This window comes from Myotis nattereri (assembly GCF_964212035.1).
Source record: "Myotis nattereri genome assembly, chromosome: 15".
NCBI classification, from domain to species: Eukaryota; Metazoa; Chordata; class Mammalia; order Chiroptera; family Vespertilionidae; genus Myotis; species Myotis nattereri.
Window position 1 is genome coordinate 29,947,512 of NC_138090.1, and position 14,263 is coordinate 29,961,774.

At 55.5% G+C, this 14,263-nt stretch overlaps 2 protein-coding genes across 3 annotated transcripts; one reads left to right on the forward strand and one right to left on the reverse strand.

Annotated features, from left to right (window-relative positions):
* The first annotated feature begins 225 nt into the window (after positions 1 to 225).
* Positions 226 to 5,691, forward strand: CDT1 (chromatin licensing and DNA replication factor 1). Its single transcript, XM_081108653.1, has 10 exons — positions 226 to 820; positions 1,272 to 1,391; positions 1,467 to 1,621; positions 2,169 to 2,366; positions 2,449 to 2,594; positions 2,776 to 2,876; positions 3,346 to 3,534; positions 3,834 to 3,974; positions 4,049 to 4,250; positions 4,752 to 5,691. The coding sequence occupies exons 1-10, from the start codon at positions 464 to 466 to the stop codon at positions 4,913 to 4,915; spliced, it is 1,773 nt and encodes a 590-aa protein (XP_080964779.1). The 5' UTR covers positions 226 to 463; the 3' UTR covers positions 4,916 to 5,691.
* APRT (adenine phosphoribosyltransferase) lies at positions 5,685 to 8,909 on the reverse strand. Of its 2 annotated transcripts, XM_081108654.1 has the most exons (6): positions 8,429 to 8,736; positions 8,122 to 8,228; positions 7,805 to 7,857; positions 6,801 to 6,934; positions 6,465 to 6,543; positions 5,685 to 6,298 (listed from the first exon to the last, which is right to left on the reverse strand). In XM_081108654.1, the coding sequence occupies exons 1-6, from the start codon at positions 8,714 to 8,716 to the stop codon at positions 6,156 to 6,158; spliced, it is 804 nt and encodes a 267-aa protein (XP_080964780.1). In that variant the 5' UTR covers positions 8,717 to 8,736; the 3' UTR covers positions 5,685 to 6,155. The 2 variants fall into 2 exon arrangements, with proteins under 2 accessions (XP_080964780.1, XP_080964781.1); XM_081108655.1 differs by lacking the exon at positions 7,805 to 7,857 and having other exon boundaries at positions 8,429 to 8,909.
* Positions 8,910 to 14,263: the final 5,354 nt, after the last annotated feature.

Below are 14,263 nucleotides of genomic sequence, written 5' to 3' on the forward strand. Positions count from 1 at the left end.
ACTTTCTCCCCAGGTCACTCTCCAGCTGGGGGGAGGGGGGCCTTGGACAAGTCGCCCACGACCTAGGCCTGTTTCCCAGTCTGTAATATGGGGTGCCCCGACCCCGTCACGTGCGAAGCTAGGTCACGTGCACAGCCAGGTGACAAGCGCAGCCACGCCACCTAGCCCAGCGCCCCTGCCAAGCGCAGCTGTTTATTATACTGTAATTACATTTAAGCTGTAACTAGCGTAACAATTTTCTGTTAAACACACTATATCGTTTTTCCGTACTGTACTGGCTTGGTGTCCATCGGAACCGCGGTATCGCACGTAGAGGCCAGGGAAGACCTGAGACTGACGCAGCAGACACCTCCAAACCCCGCGGAGAGGACCGCGCCGTGACGCGTGCGCGCGGCCGAAGCAGCCTGAGAGCACCAGCGCGCAGGCTCCTGGGCGCGTCCATTTCCCAGCCCTCTCTACGTCGATGGTTCCGCCGACGGAGGGGGCGGGGCCACGCGTGGCGCGAAAATCGGCGCCAAGACTGGCGCCACTTCCGTCCGCTGCCCGGCTCCCGCTGCCCGGCTCCCGCCTCGCCATGGCGCAGCGCCGCGTCACCGACTTCTTCTTGCGCCGCCGCCCTGGTCCCCGCGCCGCGTCTTTGCGGGCCAAGCCGAACTGGCGCACCCCCAGCCCCGCCAAGTCCGCGCTTCCCGCCCAGGTTTCCACCTCGGGCGGCAGCCGCAAGCGCGCCCGCCCGCCCGCCGAGCCTGCGAGCGACGAGCCCACGCTCGACCAGCCCGCGCCGCCTGCGCGCAGGAGGCTGAGGCTGCCCGCCGATGTGGTGAGGGCGCGGGGTGGCCGGGGCCGTGCGGGGAGGGGAGAAACCGATGGGGTGGGGGCAGGCAGGGGAGGGCTTCTGCAGAGACCAGGTGGCTGGCTGCAGAGGGTACACAGAGACCCCAAGTGGAAGACCGGGTCATGGCCTGGGCGGAGATACTGGCCGAGAGGCATTGCAGGAGCTAAGTCCGAGCTGCCAGGCCGGTGTCCTGTGGCCACCGAAAGGAGAGGACTTGCATTGAGGGACGGGGAAGACACTTTGAGTGGGGGCGCCGGAGGAAGCCAGAGCTGGGCGGAGGAAGCCAGAGCTGGGCGGGCTGGTAAATGCCAGGCCCCTCTCTTAACAGGGGTGCTTCCGAGAGGCTGGACTGGGGGCAGCAGGGCGTCCTCCTTCTGTAGAGCCAGAACACCATAGGGTCTCGTCACTGGGTCACCTCTGGGGTCCTTTCTCCCAGGTCCCTGGCCCTGGCTCCCCAGCCGCCTCTGGCTCCCCAGAGCACTCCTCTCCGAGCAAGAAGACAAAGAAGGCTGCCCTCTCAGGTCAGCTGCCCAAACTGGCACCCCAGAAGGACAAGGTGAGGAGGCTGGACCAAGGGCTGGGGAGGGGGATGTAGGGTAACTGGCTGGCTGACAGCATCCTGTGTCTACAGGTCTCCTCGAAAGTCACCCTCTCTGAACTCAAGTCATGCCTGCAGCGGGCCCGGGAGCTGGGGGCACGGGCCCGGGAACTGAGGGCAAGTGCCCCTGGGAATGATGCCGGGGAACCCAGTGTGCTGGAGACCGAGGGGCACCCATCAGAGCCATGGTGAGTTTTGGGTGGGAGGCACCCCAGGAAAGGGTAGGCTAGTGGGAGGCCTGGTAGGGGCAGGGCTGGGCACAGGTCTGGAGCTGCTCCATCAGGGAGCCAGCACAGTGGATAGGACACTCAGATCTTAGTGCCAGTCACTAGCTCTTCACCCTCCATCTAAGAGGGTGACAATTCCTGCCTCAGTGGACCCTTACGGATTTCAAATGATAGCCCGTGGTGATTGGGCATTTGCTTTCTATCATTGTTTGTCCTCTCCAGGTCCTGTGGTTGTCATGTGCCTCTTAGAGATATGGAAACCAGGGCTTGGGGTGGCCAGGGACATGGTGGAGCTGGGTTTGAAGCCACCCTTTTCTGTCTCCATCCCTGATAGTGCTTATGATGGGGAGCTGGGCATATAGGAATTTGTAAACTGGTATGCAGTGTGTCATGGGGGCAATTTTGCAAGCCCCAGCTCTGGGGTATCCCCGGCTGCTTTGTCAGCCATTGGGTCCTGGAGGGGATGTGGGTCTGATGCTTCTCTCAAGGCCTGGCTCCCTCCCTGCAGTGAAGAGAAGGCACCTGCCTATCAACGCTTCCATGCTCTGGCCCAGCCAGGCCTTCCTGGCCTCGTGCTGCCTTACAAGTACCAGGTGTTGGCTGAGATGTTCCGCAGCATGGACACCATTGTGGGCATGCTCTACAACCGCTCGGAGACTGTGACCTTTGCCAAGGTCAAGCAGGGTGTCCAGGACATGATGCGGAAGTGAGTGGAGTCCCTTGTTGGGTGGGAGCCTTGTCCTACAGTGGAAGCTAACTCACTGACCCCTGACACCCTCATCCCGTAGGCGCTTTGAGGAGCGCAATGTGGGCCAGATCAAAACCGTGTATCCTACCTCCTACCGCTTCCGCCAGGAGCGCAACATCCCCACCTTCAAAGACAATGTCAAGAGGTCCGATTACCAGCTCACCATCGAGCCGCTGTTGGATCAGGGTGAGTGTGCCTTGGCTGAGTCCACTCATCTCTGAGCCTTGGTTTCCCCAACTGTGACACTGCATTTTGAACATGGATGTGAGGGCACCAGGCCCCTTGTCTGAGACCCATGGTGTGGGGCTTGGTGCCCCAGTGGCTCTAGCCCAGGGGCTCGGAGCTCAGGCTTGGACTCTCTCTGCAGAGGGTGGCAACGTGGCCCCCCAGCTCACAGCCTCACGCCTCCTACAGCGGCGACAGGTCTTCAGCCAGAACCTGGTGGAGCGTGTCCGGGAGCACCACAGGGTGAGCTAGTGACCCCACGATGACCAGCTCAGTCCTTGTTGTATGAGGTGTCCCTGTGGCCTGTCCCCTCCTTCAGCGTTGTTGTCACATCTGCCTCTTACCCAGCAGGAAACAGGCCCCCTTGAGAGGCTGTATTCTAGAGCAGCAGTTGCCAACCTTTCGGACCTCAGGGACCACCAGTGGTCCTCGGACCCCTGGTTGACGACCACTGTTCTAGAGTTCTCTTAAACCACTCACCAAAGCGGGCCGTTGTCTCATGTGGATGGGGATTCTGGGCTGGGTGGGGACCCTGGCCCTCAAGTGAGGGGTTCTGACCGGAACACAGGATTGGGGAACTCAGGGAAGCAGACTCAAGACTTGGGAGGCTTGCGATAACTACAGTGGGTGCTGGTGGGATGGGAACCTCTACAGCCCCGCTCCACCCCAGCCAGATGTGCCCAGGGTCATCGGGTATCCCCTTCTTGGATAGGTCTTCCTGGCCTCCCTGAATCCCCCCATGGTGGTGCCTGAGGACCGGCTGACACGCTGGCACCCTCGCTTCAACGTGGATGAAGTGCCTGACATCGAGCCTGCTGAGCTGCCCCAGCCACCTACCACAGAGACGCTGGCCACTGCTCAGGAGGTGCTGGCTCGAGCCCGAAGTCTGATGTCACCCAGGGTGAGACTGGCCCCTGTTTCCCAGGGAAAGGTATCCCGACCCCCATGTGGGCACCCAACAAACTCCATGTATGGCTGTGGGCCCTGGGGGGTAGTGGGATGTGCCCTCCCTATGTTCAGAGCACTGCCTACCGGCAGGCTCTACATAGAGGTGCCCAGCACAGGTCTTTGATGTGCTGGGATGAACTTGGGCTGGACATACAGGGTCTCCTGGGCAGGGGTCCATCAAATGGGGTGTGAAGGGCCTCCCCTGTGGCTGGGCCAGGAGAGACTTCTGATCTCCTCTCTGACCTGATCCAGATGGAGAAGGCTCTGAATGACTTAGCCCTGCGCACAGCTGTGCCCAGCAGCCCTGTGTCCTCCAGCCCGGTACTGCCAGCCACCCCTCCGGCCACTCCACCTGCTCCCCTGAAGGGGGTGTCCCAGGACCTGCTGGAGCGGGTGAGTGTTTGGGGTTCAGGGATGAGGTGGAATGGGGACAGCTGTCCACTGACCACTCTCCATGCCCAATGCAGATCCGGGCCAAGGAGGTGCAGAAGCAGCTGGCACAGATGACGCGGTGCCCGGAGCAGGAGCAGAGGTTGCAGCGGCTTGAGCGGCTGCCTGAGTTGGCCCGGGTTTTGCGTAGCATCTTTGTGTCAGAGCGCAAGCCAGCACTCACCATGGAGGTGGCCTGCGCCAGGATGGTAGGCAGCTACCGCGTGGCCATGAGCTCAGGTATGTGCGGGGGCAGGGCCACGCTGCATGTCCCGAGTCCCAGATGAGGGTGGGCACCATAAATTTGCACCATTCTCCACACCTGCTTGTGTGCGTTGGGTGGGCACAGTACCCTTGAGATCACCTGAGTCCCTTTAATCCTGCAGCTTGAGGTTGTCTCCCCCTCACAAACCTGGCATTTGCCCTTGAGGTCCTATGAGACCACCCCCTCCCCAAGCCTTCTGGTCCCACAAAGCTGCAGGACACTTCTGCTTCAGGCTTGGGACCTGTGACAAGCTCAGTGGGAGAGCCACCTCCTTGGGAAGGCTGTGCTGTCACTGCCCTGGCCCAGTCCTTCTGTCGGTCTACCCCCTTGCCGCTGGGTACACAGATTTGTCTAGCCTGGAGGGAGGTGAGGAAGCAGGGGCTGCAACTAAGGCAGGCTTCTTGACAGAACCCTGAGGTGAGAGCAGCACCTGTGTGCACCCAGGCCCCCACCTCACGAGGCCCCTCTCTCTGCAGGGGAGATGGAGAAACACGTGCAGCTCCTCTCTGAGCTGCTGCCTGACTGGCTTAGTCTCCACCGCATCCGAACTGATACCTATGTCAAGCTGGACAAGGCTGCCGATTTGGCGAGTGTCACTGCACAGCTGGCCCGCTTTGCTCGTGCTGAGGAGATGCTGTGAGCCTGATGGCTGCACACCAACACACAAACATGGGCTCAAGGCCCTGGCTTGGCCCTCTGTGCCTGTTTTATTCTCTAAGAATGCATTTGGCTCTCCCATTCCTGATCCACACAAGGGTCAGCAGTTGTACTAGGCTCTGGGGATGGAATTATCTGGCCATGTGGGTGGTACAACCACCTCCTACAGCATGCTGTCATTAAACTGGTTTCCCTTGGATTTGTCTTTGCTGCACAGAGTGCAGGTATGTGGGGGTAGGGTGGCTTTCCTGGCAGCATGGGTTTGAGCAGTGTGATTGGCAGAATAACATCCCCCCCCCCCCCCCCCAGCACAGGGGTCTTGAGAGTTCATCCTGTATTATCCTAATGGGCCCAGTGTCATCACAGCAGAGTTTGGTGGATGGTATAGCACTGACTTTGAAGATGGAGGATAGGGCCATGAGCCAAGGAATGGGGGAACCAGCCCTGTCTACACCTTGGTTTTTAGGATAGTTGGCCCTCTATCTGCCAGTCAGCTAACTAAGCAAAGGGAAAAAGTTACAGTGTTGGTGGGTCCAGGATGGTTACTCTGTACTGAGTAACCATCTGTACAGCATAACCACTACTTACATAGCATTAGGTATTATAATCTAGAAGTAAAATATACAGGAAGATGTCCAGGTTATATGTGAATCGTGTGTATAAATGCTCTGATGGAGTCCCCTGTACCTCCCCTGCCTCTTGGTCCTGAGGCCCAGATCCCACCCTGGGCACCTGAAGAAACACCACTCCAGCAGAGTTGATCAATCATGTTCTTATTTCACTGGAAATCTGAGCAGCTTGGGCTTGGCTTTGCCCTGGGCCACCGGCTTCAGGCCTTTGCACTTCCAGAACCTGCAGGAAGGACCCCGGGAGCTGGATGGTAACTCAGCCACAGAAATGGATAAAAAGTCCAGGTGGCCCTGACCGGTTTGGCTCAGTGGATGGAGCATCGGCCTGTGGATTCAAGAGTCCCGGGTTCGATTCCGGTCAAGGGCATGTGCCTTGGTTGCGGGCACATCCCCAGTAGGAGGTGTGCAGGAGGCAGCTGATCGGTGTTTTTCTCTTATCGATGTTTCTAACTCTCAATCCCTCTCCCTTCCTCTCTAAAAAAATCAATAAAATGTATTAAAAAAAAAAAGTCCAGGTGGATAGCAAGTTGTCAAGTGTAGCCACAGAGGCCAGCCCTCTCCTTTTTCTAGCTGGTGTGGAGCAGGGTATCGAGGTCACTCATACTGCAGGAGGGAGAAAAAGGGCACGGCCCCCAGCTTCTCTCTGCCTTTCAGCGAGGTCAGCTCCACCACACTCAGGCATTCCAACACCTCGACCCGCAGCTGGCCCAGCAGCTCACAGGCTGCGCGCATGGTTCCTGATGGAAGGGAAGGGAAGGAGTTGGCATGTAATAGGGTCCCATCTGGCAAGCAGGTAAACTAGTGTCAAGGACCTAATCCACTTCTCACACACATAGGGCACTTCCACCCCCCCAAAACTCCCCAGTGCCAACCAAGCCCTCTTCTCTCAGGGGAGACCCTCACCACCAGTGGCCAGCAGATCGTCCACGACTACCACTTTCTGCCCTGGTTCCAGGGCATCTGTCTGGATTTCCAGGTCAGCCTGTGGATGGAAAGCAGGCACATGGTTGGTACATCTCTGAGAACAGTGTTGGTGTGCACAGCCCAGGGGCTAACAAGGGGCTACCACCTGGGCCACGGTTTCAACCCTCCCGGCTGTTTCCTGGCTGTGTGAGCCTGGCCCAGTGTCTCGACCTCTCTGAGTTCCCATGTCCACTCCAACCATGGCAGCTCTATTTGATTCTACAACTTTCTCTTCGGGGAAGGAGGGTCCATGGGATCAGCCACCAGCCCTCTCACCTTCCCATATTCCAGTGTGTAGGAGGTGGACACTGTGGGGCCCGGCAGCTTTCCACCTTTCCGGATGAGCACGCAGCCCAAGCCAAGTTCCTGGGCCAGGGAGGGGCCAAACAGAAAGCCTCGAGAGTCCAGGCCTGTTGGTGAGAGCTGGGTTATTGGGAGACAGCCATGTGGCACAGTAGCATGGGGGTTCCCACAGGTCAGGCTGGAAAATGACAAGTAGTCACTACAATGACACAGGATGCCTGGCCTTGTTGACGCCAGCTAAAAGGCCAATGACGGCCATCTATTTAGGGAATGTTGACTTACCATGCTCAGGGACTGCTGGTTGCTAGAGAGAGGGAAGTTAGGAGGTGGAGCTAGGGACTAAGTCCACACTACATGGTTGAGTAATAGCTGGGTGGCCTTGGGGAAGTCACCTGGCCTCTTTCCAAAGCTCAGCTGTTATCTCTAACTGGGCTGTAATAGCTATGAAACATTCAGCACAGGAGCTTCTGAAGGAGAGGCAGTGACAGGGCACGGGCCACCTCTTGCAGTTCCCTGACATGGAACAGGAAGTGTGGTGAGGGGGACACACACAACTGAAGAGGGCAACAGCAGGCCTGTGCCCCCCAGGCAGTGGGGATCAATGGGAGGGTCAGGGAGTGGGGCTCTCACGGGGAGACCCGACCCCAGAGTCCTCCCTATCTCTGCAGGCCTTCTCCAAGCCCCACACTGGGTCAAGAGTCTGGCACACAGGGGGTGCTCTATGCATGCTTGCAGAAGGAGAACAAGAAACCTCGATGACCCAGTGGAATCTGGTCGGGTACTGCCTGGGGAAATTCCCCTGCCGGAGACCAGGAACTGGGAGAGGGTTTCCCTAAAACCCGCCAGGGCTGCGGAGACGCTAATGCCATCGACCTTGGCACGCACCTCGGCCCCACGGGTATGTTCAGGGTACAAGAAATAAACAGGCGTCTCCAAATCGACACCCTAAGCCCCACAGCCTGCAAGGCGGTACTCACCTGGCAGAAGCCACTCCTCAGGCCGCTGGAGGGGCCTGTAACCCATCTCAGGGCTGCAAAGTAGGGGGCAGCGGTTCCATCCTGACAGCCCACGCTGGGGTGATCAACCATGCACCTAGAGGCAGGGCCCCTGAAGGACTCCCACTATTGGGCCTCCCCTAAGCAGAGATGGAGCCGTCCCTCCCGCCCTCTGCCTGACTCAGGAAAACGAACCCCACACAACCAGCTTCCGGCGGCCTGGCCCAGACCCAGTGACCCCTCCAACTTATGATCCTCCGAGGCGGCCAGAGCCCCCTCACCCCCGACCCTCCACTTGCCCGCGATGTAGTCGATCTTGCCGCCGTGGGTCTTCTTCAGGTGGTTCGCCAGGAGGCTGATGGCCGCGCGGAAGGAGTTGGGGTCCTTCAGGAGGGGCGAGATGTCCCTGGCGCGCAAGCACAGGCCTGGTGACTCCGGGGTCGGGTCTCGGCGTGGGGATGGCGGTCCCCTGGGGCACAGCCCGCTGGCACCCCGACCGCCCCACTCTACGCGCGGGACAACGGCCCAGGCCAGCGGGTCCAACGCCCAGCGGGGCCCTCAGGTCGCCCGGTCCCCGGTGGCCAGCCCGCGCCCGCCCGCGCGCACCTGAACAGCACGCCCGGGGTGGGGAAGTCCGGGAAGCTGCGGATGCGCTGGGCCACTAGCTGCAGCTGGGGGTCCGCCATCGCTGCGACCGCACGTGTGCGCAGGCGGGACAGTTCGGCGGCGCCGAGCCGGAGCGGGGCGGGGCCGCCTGCACGGAGCGGGGCGTCTGGGTGGCAGGAAGGACGGGCGGGGCACTCGGGGCGGGGCTGGCCGGCTCCTGTAGGAAGTCCCGTTTTTCATGGAATCTTCGATTTGTAGACGCCGGCTTATTTCTTGTACCCTGAACATACGCGTGGGGCCGAGGCGCGAGCTAGGTCGGTGGCAATAGCGTCTCCGCAGCCCCGCGGGTTTTCCGGGAAACCCTCGCGCGCTTTCGGCCTGCCCCCGAGTGCCAGGCAGGCCCTCCGGGAAGCTTTGGCAGGGATTCCCAGGCCATGGCGGGTGCTGGCCCTGCCCTCCCGGCTCGCACCGTCTCGCGGCTGCAGCTCCGCTCTCCTGACGTCCGGAGGTTCTCTTTGAACTCCTCCTGCGCGGTGCGAGGGCGCGCACACTAGAGGACGTGTCTGCACGGACAGCCGGGCCTTCCCTCCCAGAGCTTGGGGGGAGGGGGGGGGGAAGAGTGGGGTGGGAGGAGTGGAAGGAGGCAGGGGAGCGGAGTGGGGAGGGGGTTGAAGACTGTAAGCTATGCATTCGGAGGGAGCCTGGTACGGCCTGGCTAGGGGAGGGGCCAAACCAGAGGTGGAGGCCTTAGCCCAGCCGTGGGCAAACTACGGCCCGCGGGCCGAATTCGGCCCGTTTGGCTGTTCTATCCGGCCCGCGGAGCCGAAAGAGCGGAGGGTTCTCTTGCTCTCCCCTCCGCTCCTTCACCAGCGGCAGTGTTAACATGTATTAGTTCACACAAACACTCCATCCATGCTTTTGTTCCGGCCCTCCGGTCCAGTTTAAGAACCCATTGTGGCCCTCGAGTCAAAAAGTTTGCCCACCCCTGCCTTAGCCAGTGGTCGGCAAACTCATTAGTCAACAGAGCCAAATATCAATAAATTACAATGATTGAAATTTCTTTTGAGAGCCAAATTTTTTTAAATTAAATCTTTTTTTTTCTTTTAATTAAATCTTTACTGTTCAGATTATTACATTTGTTCCTCTTTCCCCCCCCCCCCATAACTCCCCTCCACCCAGTTCCCACCCCACCCTCCGCCCTCACTCCCCACCCACTGTCCTCATCCATAGGTGCACGATTTTTGTCCAGTCTCTTCCCGAATCTCCCACACCCCTTTCCCCCCCAAGAATAGTCAGTCCATTCCCTTTCTATGTCCCTGATTCTATTATAATCAACAGTTCATTCTGTTCATCAGATTATTTATTCACTTGATTCTTAGATTCACTTGTTGATAGATGCATATTTGTTGTTCATAATTTGTATCTTTACCTTCTTCTTCCTCTTACTCTTCTTAAAGGATACCTTTCAGCATTTCATATAATCCTGGTTTGGTGGTGATGAACTCCTTTAGCTTTTCCTTATCTGTGAAGCACTTTATCTGACCTTCAATTCTGAATGATAGCTTTGCTGGATAAAGTAATCTTGGTTGTAGGTTCTTGGTATTCATCACTTTGAATATTTCTTGCCACTCCCTTCTGGCCTGCAAAGTTTCTGTTGAGAAATCAGCTGACAGTCGTATGGGTATTCCCTTGTAGGTAACTGAGTTTCTTTCTCTTGCTGTTTTTAAGATTCTCTCTTTGTCTTTTGCTCTTGGCATTTTAATGATGATGTGTCTTGGTGTGGTCCTCTTTGGATTCCTTTTGTTTGGGGTTCTCCGCGCTTCTTGGACCTGTAAGTCCATTTCTTTCACCAGGTAGGGGAAGTTTTCTGTCATTATTTCTTCAAATAGGTTTTCAATATCTTGCTCTCTCTCATCTTCTGGCACCCCTATAATTCTGATGTTGGTACGCTTGAAGCTGTCCCAGAGGCTCCTTACACTATCCTCGCATTTTTGGATTCTTTTTTCATTTTGCTTTTCCGGTTGGGTGTTTTTTGCTTCCTCGCATTTCAAATCATTGACTTGATTCTTGCGCTCCTCTGGTCTGCTGTCGGGAGTCTGTATAATATTCGTTATTTCAGTCCGTGTATGCTTAATTTCTAGGTGGTTCCCCAATATACGATCGAGGGTCTCATTAGTTTTCTTGTAGATCTCATTAAGTTTATCGGCGGCTTCTAAACAGTTCTTGAGAGACCTTAAAAGTGTGGTTCTGAACTCTATATCTTCCATTGACAATTTTGTCCTGTTTCTTTGTCTCCGCATTTTGTTATGCTTCCTTGGTGCACCCCCTAGTGGTCTTTGTGCGCAGTCTTATAAACCTTGATTGTTGTAGCTAATACCAGGGAGGGTTTGACCTCCAGGCCAAGTGGCTATGAGAATCAGCTGTTTCTGCAGTGAGAGAACTTCTGTCCTCTAGGGAGGTGCTAATCTAGCCTTTGCCTGAGGCTATCCGGCAAATGCCTCTGTGCAGGGCTTGGGCGGGGCGGGTCGCACAGGATCAACAGGGTGGGCGGGAGAGAGCAGTGATGGCGGCTCTCAGTCCTGTCCCCAGGGGCTCTGCCTCTCTGAGTCCCAGCAATGGCTGCAAAGCTCGGAGAGAAAGCTGCACTCGCTCTGACCGAAGCCAGACAGTCCTGCTTCTCCCGTTTGAGTCTGGGTCCCTAAAGACTCGCCCGGATCTGGAGCTCAGAGTCTGCGACTCCCTCCCGATTGAAAACGCCAACCGCGCCCTCCGCCGCCAGCCCGCTCCGCGCACTCCGCACCTCAGAACTTGACTTCAGCACTGCGCCACCTCTGAGTGTCTGTATGCGTTTCTCTTTCCTCCTAGTTGTAGGACTTCCACTCAGCCAGTGTTCCTGTGGTTCTGGGTGATGTCCCTTCCGTTTTTTGGTTTCATTTTTGAAGTAGTTGTTCAAGGCAGCAAACTCCGGCGTTAACCTATGCCGCCATCTTGGTTCAACACTAAATTAAATCTTTATTGTTCAGATTATTACAGTTCCTCTTTTTCCCCCCATAACTCCCCTCCACCCGGTTCCCACCCCACCCTCCACCCTCACACCCCCCTACCCCGACACTGTCCTCATCCATAGGTGCACGATTTTTGTCCAGCCTCTTCCCGCACCCCCCACACCCCTTTTCCCCCCAAGAATAGTCAGTCCACTCCTTCTATGCCCCTGATTCTATTATAATCACCAGTTTATTCTGTTCATCAGATTATTTATTCACTTGATTCTTAGATTCACTTGTTGATAGATGTGTATTTGTTGTTCATAATTTGTATCTTTACCTTCTTCTTCTTCTCCTTCTCCTTCTCCTTCTCCTTCTCCTTCTCCTTCTCCTTCTTCTTCTTCTTCTTCCTCTTCTTAAAGGATACCTTTCAGCATTTCATATAATACTGGTTTGGTGGTGATGAACTCCTTTAGCTTTTCCTTATCTGTGAATCTCTATCTGACCTTCAATTCTGAATGATAGCTTTGCTGGATAAAGTAATCTTGGTTGTAGGTTCTTGGCATTCATCACTTTGAATATTTCTTGCCACTCCCTTCTGGCCTGCAAAGTTTCTGTTGAGAAATCAGCTGACAGTCATATGGGTACTCCCTTGTAGGTAACTGACTGTCTTTCTCTTGCTGCTTTTAAGATTCTGTCTTTTGCTCTTGGCATTTTAATTATGATGTGTCTTCGTGTGGTCTTCTTTGGATTCCTTTTGTTTGGGGTTCTCTGCGCTTTCTGGTCTTGTAAGTCTATTTCTTTCACCAGGTAGGGGAAGTTTTCTGTCATTATTTCTTTAAATAGGTTTTCAATATCTTGCTCTCTCTCTTCTTCTGGCACCCCCATAATTCGGATGTTGGTATGCTTGAAGCTGTCCCAGAGGCTCCCTTACACTATCTTCATATTTTTGGATTCTTTTTTCATTTGCTTTTCTGGTTGGGTGTTTTTTGCTTCTTCGTATTTCAAATCTTTGACTTGATTCTTGCGATCCTCTAGTCTGCTGTTGGAACTCTGCATAATATCCTTTATTTCAGTCAGTGTATGCTTAATTTCCAGTTGGTCCTTTTTCATAACCTCGAGGGTCTCAATAGATTTCTTGAGGATCTCACTACATTTATTGGTGGTCTCACCAGTCTTTTTGAGGGTCTTACTAAATTTATTGGCAGTTTCTAGAAAGTTCTTAAAAACCATTAAAAGTGTGGTTTTGAACTCTATATCCATTCATTTGCTTTCCTCCATTTCTGTCATTTGTGACCTGTTTCTTTGTCTCCGCATTTTTTATGCTTCCCTGTGTTGATAGAGTGGCTTTGTGTGCTAGGTGTCCTATAGGGCCCAGTGGCTCAGCCTCCCCAATTACCTGAGGTGGACACTCTTGGTGCACCCCTTTGTGTGCTTTGTGCACAGTCTTGTTGTAGTTAAGCCTTGATTGTTGTAGGTATCACTGGGAGGAATTGACCTCTAGGCCAATTGGCTGTGAGAATCAGCTGTGTCTACGGTGGGAGAACTTCTGTGCTGAAGACACCCTTATGAGGCAAGACTTGTTTCAGTGGGGCTTTGGTGCTCACTGAGTCTGCCCCCTGTGTCCCTTATGGATCTGAGGAGTTGTAACTGGATGGTCCCACTCTGACCACTGGGTACACTGGCTCTTGGATCTAAGGAGGTGCTAATTTAGCCTCTGCCTGAGGCTACCCAGCAGGAGCTATGAAGAGATCTGCAGATTCCCCTTCCTTGTTTGGGGTTTGGAGGTGCCCAAATGAGGCCCAGCTGTGAAGCAATGCGAGCTGCTGTGGGGCTTTGGGCTTTCTTTTGGAAGTTCTGGGTCTGTCTGGCCCAGCTGCAGTTTGTTAGGTAATTTTCAGATTGCAAAGGGCCAGGGCATTCATATGCAAAAGCCTCTGCTGCAGCTTGGGTGGGGCGGGGTCTCAGGGAATCAACAGGGCGGAGCAAGCAGCTATGGCTGATCCTCAGCCCTGCCCTAAGGGGCCCCTCGACTCAGTGTCCCGGTAATTGCTGCAAGCACCTCGGAGAGAAAGCTGCCCTTGAGTTCTGAGTTCTGCCCGCTGCCAGACAGTCCAGTTTCTCCCTGTATGAGACCTGGGTCCCCAGAGACTCACCCGGGACTGGAGTTCAGAGCAGTCGGGGGTTTGTTACTCCCTCCAGATTAAAAAAGACAGCCGCGTCCTCAGTCGCCAGCCCTTGCCACGTGCGCCTCTGTACCTCTGCAGTCCACCTCCGCACCTCCTCTGAGTCTCAGTGTGCTTTTCTCTTTCCTTCTAGTTGTAGAATTTCCATTCAGCCAGCCTTCCTGTGGTTCTGGATGATGTCTGTTTTGTCTTTTAGTTGTATTTTTGAACTTGTTGTGGAAGGCAGCAATTTCCGGTGTTTACCTATGCCGCCATCTTGGTTTCTCCCCGAGAGCCAAATTTTTTAAACTTAAACTATATAGGTAGGTACATTGTTATTAACTTAATTAGGGTACTGCTAAGGCTTAGGAAGAGCCACACTCAAGGGGCCAAAGAGCCGCATGTAGCTCGCGAGCTGCAGTTTGCCGACCAAGGTGGCATATGGTGCCTGGTGCCTGGCTAGCGGTGGGGGTTGGCAGCGGGAGGAAGCCCTTCCCAGCCTTTCTGGACTGGGAAGGGCGGAGGAGGGAGGCTGGAATGCTTGGCCTGGCTGGAAGCCCACCCCTGAGAGGACAGTCTCTCGTGTCTGTGGAGGAAGCTGAGGGGGCACACACTGAAGCCCCCCATCAGGGTACCCAGGAGGGACAATTTCCCCCAAACATAAACTCATTTTAAAATACAAGAGC